The sequence below is a fragment of the Panulirus ornatus genome, chromosome 5 (genome assembly GCF_036320965.1).
Source record: "Panulirus ornatus isolate Po-2019 chromosome 5, ASM3632096v1, whole genome shotgun sequence".
In the NCBI taxonomy this organism is placed as follows: Eukaryota; Metazoa; Arthropoda; class Malacostraca; order Decapoda; family Palinuridae; genus Panulirus; species Panulirus ornatus.
The window spans coordinates 23,604,814-23,620,502 of record NC_092228.1 but is presented as its reverse complement, the minus strand read 5'-3'; the positions used below and the strand labels follow the sequence as shown (position 1 = coordinate 23,620,502).

Genomic DNA, 15,689 nt, shown 5'->3' with positions numbered 1-15,689 from the left:
ACTTCCATTCTAGCATATAGTAACAACGCTTGTGAGGCCACAACAATTATTAATTTGTCTATCCTCAGGCAGTGATTCCTAGAAATTTAATCATACACTCCAACCACAGTTAACAGAAAACGAAACACCGTAACGTGTACCTCACACATGTAGTTTATGGGTGAATCAGTACTTCACACTATAGCTTAGGATGGTAACTGTAAGGAGTATTAACTCAGGTATAGAATGAGTAATACTGAGAGGGTCTTTAAGGCAGGGAGCAGTGTCGGCGAGATATGTCATTTTGGGGGTAAATGGGAGTTGGAAATGTTAGCTACCACAAGTACGTGCCCACTACCATTGAGAAACTACATCAGTGACGCGAAACCACGGTACATTGTCTTACATTATTTATATATATATATATATATATATTATGTAGATTATCATCAATTATTATGTAGACAATATTCTAGAATTGTCGTAAACTGTGTTCGACAAGGAGTAGGCTTAACAGAAATATATGAGTTTTGGAGAGTTAAATCATGTTTGATAAAATCCATGGCAAGTTGGTACTGAGAATGACAAAGGGCCATCTTTGAAGTCATGTGAGCGATTACATTCTTAAATGCAATATTCTTTTTGTCAGTCGATTTCTGGTATGAAATATACTACGTTAACAGTAGTGATGCTACCCTGAGTCCCAATTAAAGAATATGAACGGCCAAATGAGGTGTCTTTAATGACCTTTTTGATAGTATGTACTTTCCACTTTTATCTGACAATCAATTTATTTTACTGAAATGGCGCACTTTTTCTAAATCTATTATCTTCCATGATATAAGACTCCGAACATCCCTCAATACTTCTAGAGAGGTAGGTTAGTATAGGATTTGACAAGTGAAAACAAATAGAATATCAATTTGAAGTCATATTTGCTTTAACATGTTACACCAAGTTTATATTTGATTTAATGGCCATATAAAGGATTGGGGCATTCTTTTTTTTTATATAAACCAAGGTCCACGGTATAGCGATTGTGGAATATGGTGTTGTAAATAAACCACCTGAATCTTAATTCATATTCTCTCGCAGGGTTGTCACCAAGGAAGATTAATAGCTGAACATGAACAAGCTGTACTATAGCTTATGATCTATCCCACAGTCTGGCACCAAGGGGAGTGGGTGCTGTACATGAACCAGCTGTACTGGGGTCCGGGAGTGAGGCGTATCAACACCTGGTACCACCACAGGTTCACCCGCCAGTTAGACCTCTTCCCTGACAAACTGTCTGACTTTCGGGGCGCCGTGCTTAAGGTACGTGAACAATAATCGAAGTCAGATCGAAAACTAAGAGATCAAATTTCAGCTGATCCATTTACTCTGGTTATGAGATGAGTCCAGAATTGTCATACGCAAAGTTAATAGCTTTTGTTTTAAAGGATAGACTGAGCAGAGAAATGCATAAATGAAAGATATATCGTAATTATGAAATAATCGACAAATCTTTTTTTCCGTTAAGAATACAGACGATCCAGTATCAGTAACTACAACAAGCCGTTGAAACACGTCTCAGTACATTAGCCAGGTATATTTCGTTTAACTATGTGGTGTTAATGGTGTGTTAAAGGTGAGCGGAAACCAGCTTGTGAGATGTACTCTACCTTGTACTGATGGCCAAGCTATAACTCGTAGTGAGATGTACTCCCTCATCCCCAGGTGTCAACGTTCCACTTTGCTCCGTGTAACTTCTTCCACCGGGCAGAGAATGGCACGGTGCTGCTCCGCTACGGTATGGAAATTGAAGTTGTCAAGACAGTCGCTCGAGTCCTCAACTTTACTCTTACGTTTACGGAGCCTCCTAATGGTATCGTTAAGTTATCGATATTTTATGATATTATTGCAAAGTTTGGTGCTACGAAAATCATCATTAGAGAGTAGTTGTCTATTAATGTGTTCTTCTAATAGGATTTATAATGTATGCATGGTTCAGCGGTTTGGTACCAAATAATCAGGCTAATTACGCTGAATGAGGAGAAGGGGTCAAAGGTGAACATTTCAGTTCATAGATGTATAACTTGGTTTGGCGTAACTGGTAAGTTATCAGAGAAAGTGGTGACTGAAGGAGAGACGACATTTACATATCGTCACACTGAGGAGGAGCAATGTAACTTCTAGAGTGGTATAAGATGAGCGAATCAGATGTTTAATTCGAATTCTGTGTGCGACATAGACATAGACAAAAACACACACAAACATATAAAGGGGGTCAGGTGACGGAGGTTGGCCTTGGTACCTGGGTGTGTCGAACAACTTTATATATGTTTTCGTGTTTTCTCAATTCTCTAATAATGATCTGGCTAAAGCTATGATGTGCGGTGAAATTGCCTGGGGACAAAAAGCCTCCACGAAACATGTATCACATACATAGAAAAATTACATGTTCAAAAAATTTATATGAATTCCTACTGAAGTGCGATCTAAACTTCATACTATCAACTATATATATATATATATATATATATATATATATATATATATATATATATATATATATATATATATATATATATATATATATATATATATATATATATATATATATGATTTGGTAAACAGAGAAGAGGTAGTAAAAGCTTTGCGGAAGATGAAAGCCGGCAAGGCAGCAGGTTTGGATGGTATTGCAGTGGAATTTATTAAAAAAGGGGGTGACTGTATCACTGACTGGTTGGTAAGGTTATTTAATGCATGTATGACTCATGGTGAGGTGCCTGAGGATTGGCGGAATGCGTGCATAGTGCCATTGTACAAAGGCAAAGGGGATAGAGTGAGTGCTCAAATTACAGAGGTATAAGTTTGTTGAGTATTCCTGGTAAATTATATGGGAGGGTATTGATTGAGAGGGTGAAGGCATGTACAGAGCATGAGATTGGGGAAGAGCAGTGTGGTTTCAGAAGTGGTAGAGGATGTGTTGATCAGGTGTTTGCTTTGAAGAATGTATGTGGGGAAATACTTAGCAAAAGCAAATGGATTTGTATGTAGCATTTATGGATCTGGAGAAGGCATATGATAGAGTTGATAGAGATGCTCTGTGGAAGGTATTAAGAATATATGGTGTGGGAGGCAAGTTGTTAGAAGCAGTGAAAAGTTTTTATCGAGGATGTAAGGCATGTGTACGTGTAGGAAGAGAGGAAAGTGATTGGTTCTCAGTGAATGTAGGTTTGCGGCAGGGGTGTGTGATGCCTCCATGGTTGTTTAATTTGTTTATGGATGGGTTGTTAGGGAGGTGAATGCAAGAGTTTTGGAAAGAGGGGCAAGTATGAAGTCTGTTGGGGATAAGAGAGCTTAGGAAGTGAGTCAGTTGTTGTTCGCTGATGATACAGCGCTGGTGGTTGATTCATGTGAGAAACTGCAGAAGCTGGTGACGGAGTTTGGTAAAGTGTGTGAAAGAAGAAAGTTAAGAGTAAATGTGAATAAGAGCAAGGTTATTACGTACAGTAGGGTTGAGGGTCAAGTCAATTGGGAGGTGAGTTTGAATGGAGAAAAACTGGAGGAAGTAAAGTGTTTTAGATATCTGGGAGTGGATCTGGCAGCGGATGGAACCATGGAAGCGGAAGTGGATCATAGGGTGGGGGAGGGGGCGAAAATCCTGGGAGCCTTGAAGAATGTGTGGAAGTCGAGAAAATTATCTCGGAAAGCAAAAATGGGTATGTTTGAAGGAATAGTGGTTCCAACAATGTTGTATGGTTGCGAGGCGTGGGCTATGGATAGAGTTGTGCGCAGGAGGATGGATGTGCTGGAAATGAGATGTTTGAGGACAATGTGTGGTGTGAGGTGGTTTGACCGAGTAAGTAACGTAAGGGTAAGAGAGATGTGTGGAAATAAAAAGAGCGTGGTTGAGAGAGCAGAAGAGGGTGTTTTGAAATGGTTTGGGCACATGGAGAGAATGAGTGAGGAAAGATTGACCAAGAGGTTATATGTGTCGGAGGTGGAGGGAACGAGAAGTGAGAGACCAAATTGGAGGTGGAAAGATGGAGTGAAAAAGATATTGTATGATCGGGGCCTGAACATGCAGGAGGGTGAAAGGAGGGCAAGGAATAGAGTGAATTGGAGCGATGTGGTATACCGGGGTTGACGTGCTGTCAGTAGATTGAATCGGGGCATGTGAAGCGTCTGGGGTAAACCATGGAAAGCTGTGTAGGTATGTATATTTGCGTGTGTGGACGTATGTATATACATGTGTATGGGGATGGGTTGGGCCATTTCTTTCGTCTGTTTCCTTGCGCTACCTCGCAAACGCGGGAGACAGCGACAAAGCACAAAATATATATATATATATATATATATATATATATATATATATATATATATATATATATATATATATAAATATATATATATATTTATTTACTTATTATTTTGCTTTTCCGCTGTCTCTCGAGTTAGCGAGGTAGCGCAAAGAAACAGACTAAAGAATGGCCCAACTCACCCACATACACATATACATACATACACGACCACACACGCAAATATATGTACCTATACATCTCAATGTATACAAATATATACTCACACAGATATATGACATATAGACATATGTACATAATTCATACTGTCTGCCTTCATTCATTCCATCGCCACCTCGCCACACTTGGAATAACAGCCCCCTCCCCCTCATTTGTGCGAGTTAGCGCTAGGAAAAGACAACAAAGGCCACATTCGTTCAGACCTAGTCTCTAGCTGTCATGTAATAATGCACCGATACCACAGCTCCCATATCCACATCCAGGCCCCACAGAACGTTCCATAGTTTACCCCAAACGCTTAACATGCCTTGGTTCAATCCATTGACAGCACGTCGAACCCAGTATACCACATCATTCCAATTCACTCTACTCTTTGCACGCCATACACCCTCCTGCATGTTCAGGCCCCGATCACTCAAAATCTTTTTCACTCCATCTTTCCACGTCCAATTTGGTCTCCCACTTCTCGTTCCCTCCACCTCTGACACATATATCTTCTTGGTCAATCTTTCCTCACTCATTCTCTCCATGTGACCAAACCATTTCAAAACACCTTCTGCTCTCTCAACCACACTCTTTTTATTTCCACATATCTCTCCCACCCTTTTATTACTTACTCGATCAAACCACCTCACACCACATATTGTCCTCAAACATCTCATTTCCAGTACATCCACCCTCCTGCGCACAACTCTATCCATAGCCCACGCCTCGCAACCATACAACATTGTTTGAACCACTATTCCTTCAAACATACCCATTTTTGATTTCCGAGAATATGATCTCGACTTCCAAACATTCTTCAAGGCTCCCAAAATCTTCGCCCCTTCCCCAACCCTATGATTCACTTCCGCTTCCATGGCTACATCCACTGCCAGATCCACTTCAAGATATCTAAAACACTTTATTTCCTCCAGTATTTCTCCATTCAAACTTACCTCCCAGTTGAATTGACCCTCAACCCTACTGTACCTAATAACCTTGCTTTTATTCACATTTACTCTCAATTTTCTTCTTTCACACACTTTACCAAACTCAGTCACTAGCTTCTGCAGTTTCTCACATCAGTGAGCAAAAACTGACTCACTTCCCAAGCTCTCTCATCCACGACAGACTTCATACTTGCCCCTCTTTCCAAAACTCTTGCATTCACATCCCTAACAACCACATCCATAAACAAATTAAACAACCATGGAGACATCACAGACCCCTGCTGCACACCTACTTTAACTGTGAACCAATCACTTTCCTCTCTTCTTACACGTACACATGCCTTACATCCTCGATAAAAACTTTTCACTGCTTTTACCAACTTGCCTCCCACACCATATATTATTAATACCTTCCACAGAGCATCTCTATCAACTCTATCATATGCCTTCTCCAGATCCATAAACGCTACATACAAATCCATTTGCTTTTCTAAGTATTTCTCACATTCATTCTTCAAAGCAAATACCTGATCCACACATCCTCTACCACTTCTGAAACAACACTGCTCTTCCCCAGTCTGATGCTCTGTACATGCCTTCACCCTCTCAATCAATACCCTCCCATATAATTTACGAGGAATACTCAACAAACTTATACATTTGTAATTTGAGCATTCACTCTTATCCCCTTTGCCTTTGTACAATGTCACTATGGAAGCATTCCGCCAATTCTCAGGCACCTCACCATGAATCATACATATATTAAATAACCTTACCAACCAGTCAACAATACAGTCATCCCCTTTTTAAATAAATTCCACTGCAATACCATCCAAACCTGCTACCTTGCCGGCTCTCATCTTCCGCAAAGGTTTTACTACCTCTTCTCTGTTTACCAAATCATTTTCCCTAACCCTCTCACTTTGCACACCACCTCGACCAAAACACCCTATATCTGCCACTCTATCATCACACATATTCAACAAACCTTCAACATACTCACTCCATCTCCTTCTCACATCACCACTACTTGTTATCTTCTCTCTATTAGCCCCATTCACTGAAATTCCCATTTGCTCCCTTGTGTTACGCACTTTATTTACCTCCTTCCAAAACATCATTTTATCCTCCCTAAAATTTAATGATACTCTCTCACCCCAGCTCTCATTTGCCCTCTTTTTCACCTCTTGCACCTTTGTCTTGAGCTCCTGCCTCTTTCATACATCTCCCGCTCATTTGCATTTTTTCCCTGTAAAAATCGTCCAAATGCCTCTACCTTTTCTTTCACTAATAATCTTACTTCTTCATCTCACTACTCACTACCTTTTCTAATCAACCCACCTCCCACGCTTCTCATGCCACAGGTATCCCTTGCGCAAGTCATCACTGCTTCCCTAAATACATCCCATTCCTCCCACACTCCCCTTACCTCCTTTGTTCTTACCTTTTCCATTCTGTACTCAGTCTCTCCTGGTACTTCCTCACACAAGTCTCCTTCCCAAGCTCACATGCTCTCACCACTCGCTTCACTCCAATATTCTCTCTTCTTTTCTGAAAACACTTACAAATCTTCACCCTCGCCTCCACAAGATAATAATCAGAAATCCCTCCACTACCACCTCTCAGCACATTAACATCCAAAAGTCTGTCTTTCGCGCGCCTATCAATTAACACGTAATTCAATAACGCTCTCTGGCCATCTCTCTTACTTACATACGTATACTTATGTATATCTCGCTTTTTAAACCAGGTATTCCCAATCATCAGTCTTTTTTCAGCACATAAATCTACAAGCTCTTCACCATTTCTATTTACAACACTGAACACCCCATGTATACCAATTAATCCCTCAACTGCCACATTACTCACCTTTGCATTCAAATCACCCATCACTATAACCCGGTCTTGTGCATCAAAACCACTAACACGCTCATTCAGCTGCTCCCAAAACACTTGCCTCTCATGATATTTCTTATCACGCCAAGGAGCATATGCACCAATAATCACCCATCTCTCTCCATCAACTTTCAGTTTTACCCATATCAATCTAGAATTTACTTTCTTACACTCTATCACATACTCCCCCCGCTCCTGTTTCAGGAGTAGTGCTACTCCTTCCCTTGCTCTTGTCCTCTCACTAACCACTGACTTTACTCCCAAGACATTCCCAAACCACTCTTCCCCTTTACCCTTGACTGCATTTCACTCAGAGCCAAAACATCCAGGTTCCTTTCCTGAAACATCCTACCTATCTCTCCTTTTTTCTCAGTTTGTTTACATTCACACATATCTACACACCCTAATCTGAGCCTTCTAGGAGGATGAGCACGCCCTGCATGACTCCTTCTTCTGTTTCGCCACTTAGAAAGTTAAAATTCAAGGAGGGAGGGTTTCTAGCCCCCCGCTCCCGTCCCCTTTAGTCGCCTTCTACAACACGTGAGGAATGCGTGGGAAGTATTCTTTTTCCCCTATCCCAGGGAAAGAGGGGCAAGTATGAAGTCTGTTGGGGATGAGAGAGCTTGGGAAGTGAGTCAGTTGCTGTTCTCTGATGATACAGCGCTGGTGGCTAATTCATGTGAGAAACTGCAGAAGCTGGTGACTGAGCTTGGTAAAGTGCATGAAAGAAGAAAGTTAAGAGTAAATGTGAATAAGAGCAAGGTAATTAGGTACAGTAGGGTTGAGGGTCAAGTCAATTGGGAGGTAAGTTTGAATGGAGAAAAACTGGAGGAAGTAAAGTGTTTTAGATATCTGGGAGTGGATCTGGCAGCGGATGGAACCATGGAAGCGGAAGTGGATCATAGGGTGGGGGAGGGGGCGAAAATCATGGGAGCCTTGAAGAATGTGTGGAAGTCGAGAACATTATCTCGGAAAGCAAAAATGGGTATGTTTGAAGGAATAGTGGTTCCAACAATGTTTTATGGTTGCGAGGCGTTGGCTATGGATAGAGTTGTGCGCAGAGGGATGGATGTGCTGGAAATGAGATGTTTGAGGACAATGTGTGGTGTGAGGTGGTTTGATCCAGTAAGTAACGTAAGGGTAAGAGAGATGTGTGGAAAGAAAAAGAGCGTGGCTGAGAGAGCAGAAGAGGGTGTTTTGAAATGGTTTGGGCACATGGAGAGAATGAGTGAGGAAAGATTGACCAAGAGGATATATGTGTCGGAGGTGGAGGGAACGAGGAGAAGAGGGAGACCAAATTGGAGGTGGAAAGATGGAGTGAAAAAGATTTTGTGTGATCGGGGCCTGAACATGCAGGAGGGTGAAAGGAGGGCAAGGAATATAGTGAATTGGATCGATGTGGTATACCGGGGTTGACGTGCTGTCAGTGGATTGAATCAGGGCATGTGAAGCGTCTGGGGTAAACCATGGAAAGCTGTGTAGGTATGTGTTTTTGCGTGTGTGGACGTATGTATATACATGTGTATGGGGGTGGGTTGGGCCATTTCCTTCGTGTTTCCTTGCGCTACCTCGCAAACGCGGGAGACAGCGACAAAGCAAAAAAAAAAAAGAAAAAAAAATATATATATATCTGATCATTATCTTGTGGAGGCTAAGGTGAAGATTTGTATGGGTTTTCAGAAAAGAAGAGTGAATGTTGGGGTGAAGAGGGTGGTGAGAGTAAGTGAGCTTGAGAAGGAGACCTGTGTGAGGAAGTACCAGGAGAGACTGAGTACAGAATGGAAAAAGGTGAGAACAATGGAAGTAAGGGGAGTGGGGGAGGAATGGGATGTATTTAGGGAATCAGTGATGGATTGCGCAAAAGATGCTTGTGGCATGAGAAGAGTGGGAGGTGGGTTGATTAGAAAGGGTAGTGAGTGGTGGGATGAAGAAGTAAGAGTATTAGTGAAAGAGAAGAGAGAGGCATTTGGACGATTTTTGCAGGGAAAAAATGCAATTGAGTGGGAGATGTATAAAAGAAAGAGACAGGAGGTCAAGAGAAAGGTGCAAGAGGTGAAAAAAAGGGCAAATGAGAGTTGGGGTGAGAGAGTATCATTAAATTTTAGGGAGAATAAAAAGATGTTCTGGAAGGAGGTAAATAAAGTGCGTAAGACAAGGGAGCAAATGGGAACTTCAGTGAAGGGCGCAAATGGGGAGGTGATAACAAGTAGTGGTGATGTGAGAAGGAGATGGAGTGAGTATTTTGAAGGTTTGTTGAATGTGTCTGATGATAGAGTGGCAGATATAGGGTGTTTTGGTCGAGGTGGTGTGCAAAGTGAGAGGGTTAGGGAAAATGATTTGGTAAACAGAGAAGAGGTAGTGAAAGCTTTGCGGAAGATGAAAGCCGGCAAGGCAGCAGGTTTGGATGGTATTGCAGTGGAATTTATTAAAAAAGGGGGTGACTGTATTGTTGACTGGTTGGTAAGGTTATTTAATGTATGTATGACTCATGGTGAGGTGCCTGATGATTGGCGGAATGCGTGCATAGTGCCATTGTACAAAGGCAAAGGGGATAAGAGTGAGTGCTCAAATTACAGAGGTATAAGTTTGTTGAGTATTCATGGTAAATTATATGGGAGGGTATTGATTGATAGGGTGAAGGCATGTACAGAGCATCAGATTGGGGAAGAGCAGTGTGGTTTCAGAAGTGGTAGAGGATGTGTGGATCAGGTGTTTGCTTTGAAGAATGTATGTGAGAAATACTTAGAAAAGCAAATGGATTTGTATGTAGCATTTATGGATCTGGAGAAGGCATATGATAGAGTTGATAGAGATGCTCTGTGGAAGGTATTAAGAATATATGGTGTGGGAGGAAAGTTGTTAGAAGCAGTGAAAAGTTTTTATCGAGGATGTAAGGCATGTGTACGTGTAGGAAGAGAGGAAAGTGATTGGTTCTCAGTGAATGTAGGTTTGCGGCAGGGGTGTGTGATGTCTCCATGGTTGTTTAATTTGTTTATGGATGGGGTTGTTAGGGAGGTAAATGCAAGAGTTTTGGAAAGAGGGGCAAGTATGAAGTCTGTTGGGGATGAGAGAGCTTGGGAAGTGAGTCAGTTGTTGTTCGCTGATGATACAGCGCTGGTGGCTGATTCATGTGAGAAACTGCAGAAGCTGGTGACTGAGTTTGGAAAAGTGTGTGGAAGAAGAAAGTTAAGAGTAAATGTGAAGAAGAGCAAGGTTATTAGGTACAGTAGGGTTGAGGGTCAAGTCAATTGGGAGGTAAGTTTGAATGGAGAAAAACTGGAGGAAGTGAAGTGTTTTAGATATCTGGGAGTGGATCTGGCAGCGGATGGAACCATGGAAGCGGAAGTCGATCATAGGGTGGGGGAGGGGGCGAAAATCCTGGGAGCCTTGAAGAATGTGTGGAAGTCGAGAACATTATCTCGGAAAGCAAAAATGGGTATGTTTGAAGGAATAGTGGTTCCAACAATGTTGTATGGTTGCGAGGCGTGGGCTATGGATAGAGTTGTGCGCAGGAGGATGGATGTGCTGGAAATGAGATGTTTGAGGACAATGTGTGGTGTGAGGTGGTTTGATCGAGTGAGTAACGTAAGGGTAAGAGAGATGTGTGGAAATAAAAAGAGCGTGGTTGAGAGAGCAGAAGAGGGTGTTTTGAAGTGGTTTGAGCACATGGAGAGGATGAGTGAGGAAAGATTGACCAAGAGGATATATGTGTCGGAGGTGGAGGGAACAAGGAGAAGAGGGAGACCAAATTGGAGGTGGAAAGTTGGAGTGAAAAAGATTTTGTGTGATCGGGGCCTGAACATGCAGGAGGGTGAAAGGAGGGCAAGGAATAGAGTGAATTGGAGCGATGTGGTATACCGGGGTTGACGTGCTGTCAGTGGATTGAATCAGGGCATGTGAGGCGTCTGGGGTAAACCATGGAAAGCTGTGTAGGTATGTATATTTGCGTGTGTGGACGTATGTATATACATGTGTATAGGGGGGGGTTTGGGCCATTTCTTTCGTCTGTTTCCTTGCGCTACCTCGCAAACGCGGGAGACAGCGACAAAGTATAATAAAAAAAAATATAAAATATATATAATTCATACAAACCTCCAACAGCCAGGATCGAACCCGGGACCCCGTGCAAAAGGCGGGAATGCTAACCGCTAGGCTATGTGTCTGGCTAATAGGATATAACTATTCGAATACTATGTACTTGAATACCCTTCGTCTCACTTTGGTTAGCAGTGGGGTCTACACCGGTCATTTCCCAACAGGCGCACATGTCGTAACTGTAGAAACGCGGAGGTATATGAATACGAACATAGTGCATTAAAATGCGCACCTTCATAGAACATGGAAACCTCCAACAGCCAGGATCGAACCCGGACTCCTGTTCAAGAGGCGGGAATGCTAACCGCTAGGCTACGGGCCTGGCTGATAGGGATATAACTATTCGAATACTATGTACTCTAATACCCTTCGTCTCACGTTGGTGAGCAACGGGGTCTACAACGGTCACATCATCACACATGAGACTACAACCCCCTCCCCCGCAAGCGTATGAGGTAGCGCTAGGAAAGGACAACAAGGGCCACATTCGTTCACACTCAGTCTCTAGCTATCATGTATAATGCACTGAAACCACAGCTTCCTTTCCACATTTAGGAACCACAAAACTGCCCTGGTTCAATCCATTGACAGCACGTCGACCACGGTATACCGCATCGTTCCTATTCACTCTATTCCTTGCACGTTTGCCTTTCAACCTCCTGTGTGTTCAGGACCATGATCGTTCATTTTCTTTTTTCACTTCATCTTTCCACCTCCAATTTGGTCTCCCACTTTCCTTGTTACCTGCTCCTCTGACCAATATATCCTCTTTGATAATTTTTCCTCACTCATCCCTCCATGTGCCAAAACCATTTCAATACTCCCTCTTCTGCTCTTTCAACCGCACGCTTTTTTTTTCCACTTATCTCTCTTACCCTTTCATTACTTAATCGATCAAACCACTTCACAAAACATGTTGTCCTCAAACATCTCATTTCCTACACATTTACCCTCCTCCCCACAACCCTATCTACAGCCCACGCCTCGCAACCATATAACATTGTTAGAACCACTGCTCCTTCAAACATACCCATTTTTGCTCTACGAGATAATGTTTCCACACATCCTTCAACGCTGCGAGAGCTTTCGTCCCCCTCCCCAACCCTGTGACTCACTTCCGCTTCCATGGTTCCATTCGCTGCCACATCCACTGCCAGATATCTAAAACACTTCACTTCCTCCAGTTTTTCTCCATTCAGACTTACCTCCTAATTGAATTGTCCCTCAACCCTACTGTACCTAAAAACCCTGGTCTTATTGACATTTACTCTCAGCTTTCTTCTTCTACACACTTTACCAAACTCAGTTGCCAGCTTCTGAAGTTTCTCACCCGAATAAGTCACCAGCTCTGTATCATCAGCGAAGAGCAACTGACGCACTTCCCAGGCCCTCTCATTCACAACAGACTGCATACTGGCCCCTCTCTCCAAAACTCTTTCTTGCATTCACCTCCCTAACAACCCCATCCATAAACAAAGCAAACAACAATGGAGACATCACACACCCCTGCCGCAAACAGATATTCAATAAGAACCAATCACTTTCCTCTCTTCCTACACGTACACATGCCTTAGATCCTCGAAAAAAAATTTTCACTGCTTATAACAACTTGCCACCCGCACCATATACTCTTAATACCTTCCATAGAGCACTATCAACTCTACCATATGCCTTCGCCAGATCCATAAATGCTACATACAAATCCATATGTCTTTCTAAGTATTTCTCACATATATTCCTCAAAGCAAACACCTGATCCACACATCCTCTACCACTTCTGAAACTACACTAATCTTCCCCAGTCTGATGCTCTTTACATGCCTTCAACCTTTCAAGCAATACCCTCCCGTATAATTTCCCAGGAATATTCAACAAACTTATACTTCTGTAATTTGAGCAATTACCTTTATTCCCTTTCCCTTTGTAAAGTGGCACTATGCATGCATTCCCCCAATACTCAAGCACTTCTCCATGAGCCATACATACACTGAATATCCTCACCACCTAGTCAAGAACACAGTCACCCTCTTTTTAGATAAATTCTACTGCAATACCATCCAAACCCGCCGCCGCCTTCCATAAAGCTTTCCCTACCTCTCCTCTGCTTACCAAGTCATTCTCCCTAACCCTCTCACCTCGCACACCACCTCGACCAAAACACCCTATATATGCCATTCTCATCTAACACATTCAACAAATCTTCAAAATACTCACTCCCTCTCCTTCTCACATCACCACTACTTGTTATTATCTCCCCATTTGCCCCCTTCACCGATGTTCCAATTTGTTCTCTTGTCTTACAAACCTTATTTACCTCCTTCTAAAACATCTTTTTATAGAATTAATGATACTTCCTCACCCCAACTCTCATGTGTCCCCTATAACATCTCCTGCACTTTTCTCTTGACCTCCTGTCTCTTTCTTTTATATATTTCCCATTCATTTGCACTACATCCCTGCAAAAACCGTCCAAATGCCTCTGTCTTCTATCCGCTAATTATCTAACTTCTTCATCCGACCACTCATAACCCTTTCTAATCTGCCCATCTCCCACACCTCTCATGCCAAAAGCATCTTATGCGAAAGCCACCACTGCTTATGTAAATATACCCCATTCCTCCACCACTCCCCCTAAGACCTTTGCTCTCACTTTTTCCATACTGCACCCAGTCACTCCTGGTACTTCCTTACACAAGTCACCTTCCCAAGCTCACTTAATCTCACCACTCTCTTGAACCCAACATTCTCTCTTGTTTTCTGAAAACCTTTACAAATCTTCACCTTTGCCTCCACTAGATAATGATCAGACAACCCTCCTGTTCCACCTCTCAGCATATTGACATCTAAAAGTCTTTGTATCACTTGCCTATCATTTAACACGTAATTCAATAACGCTCTCTGGTCATCTCTCCTACTTATATACGTATACTTATGTATATCTCTCTTTTTAAACCAGGTATTCGCTATCACTAGTCCTTTTTCTGCACACAAATGTACAATCTCTTCACCAATTCCATTTACAACTTTGAACACCAAATGTACACCAATAGATTCCAACAACTACCACATTACTCATGTTTACATCCAAATCACCCATCATTATAACCCGGTCTCGAGCATCAAAACCGTTAACACACTCACTTCGCCGCTCCCTAAACACTTGCCTCTCATAATTCATCTTATCATTCCTTGATGCATGGGCACCAATAACGTGGGATATATATATATATATATATATATATATATATATATATATATATATATATATATATATATATATATATATATATATATATATATATATATAAATATATATATATATATATATATATATATATATATATATATATATATATATATATATATATATATATATATATATTTATCTATAGCCCATACCTCGCAAACATATAACAAATTTGAAAATACTATTTCTTCAAAAATACCCGTTTTTGCTTTCCAAGATAACGCTCTCGACTTCCACACATTTTTCAACGCTCCCAGAACTTTCTCTCCCTCTCCCACCCTATGATTGACTTCCGCTTCCATGGTTCCATCCGCTGCTAAATCGTCTCCCAGATATCTAAAACACTTCACCTCCTCCAGTTTTTCTCCATTCAAACTTACCTCCCAATTAACTTGTCAATCAACCCTACCGTACCTAATAACCTTGCTCTTATTCACATTTACTCTCAGCTTCCTTCTTTCACACACTTTACCAAACTCAGTCAATAGCTTCTGCAGTTTCTCAACCGAATCAGCCACCAGCGCTGTATCATCAGCGAACAACAACTGACTCATATTCCAAGCTCTCTCATCCACAACAAACTGCATACTTGCCCCTCTTTCCAAAACTATTGCATTCACCTCCCTAACAACCCCATCCATAAACAAATTAAACAACCATAGAGACATCACACACCACTGCCGTAAACCAACGTTCACCGAGAAACAATCACTTTCCTCTCTTCCTACACGTACACATGCCTTACATCCTCGATAAAAACTTTTCACTGCTTCTAACAACTTGCCTCCCACACCATATATTCTTAATACCTTCCATAGATCATCTCTATCAACTCTATCATATGCCTTCTCCAATCCATAAATGCTACATACAAATCCATTTGCATTTCTAAATAATTATCACATACATTCTTCAAAGGAAACACCTGATCCACACATCCTCTACCACTTCTGAAACCACACTGCTCTTCCCCAGTCTGATGCTCTGTACATGCCTTCACCCTCTCAATCAATA

The 15,689-nt window shown here is 41.8% G+C and overlaps 1 protein-coding gene across 1 annotated transcript in view; it reads left to right on the top strand.

The window, feature by feature from the left end:
- The first annotated feature begins 1,168 nt into the window (after positions 1 to 1,168).
- LOC139746780 (probable glutamate receptor) overlaps positions 1,169 to 15,689 on the top strand; it is a 93,313-nt gene continuing 78,792 nt past the window's right edge. Inside the window, exons 1-2 of the mRNA XM_071658322.1 lie at positions 1,169 to 1,296; positions 1,699 to 1,846. Coding sequence (XP_071514423.1) covers positions 1,174 to 1,296; positions 1,699 to 1,846 — 271 coding nt within the window. The 5' untranslated portion in view covers positions 1,169 to 1,173. The remainder of the gene's footprint in view (positions 1,297 to 1,698; positions 1,847 to 15,689) is intronic.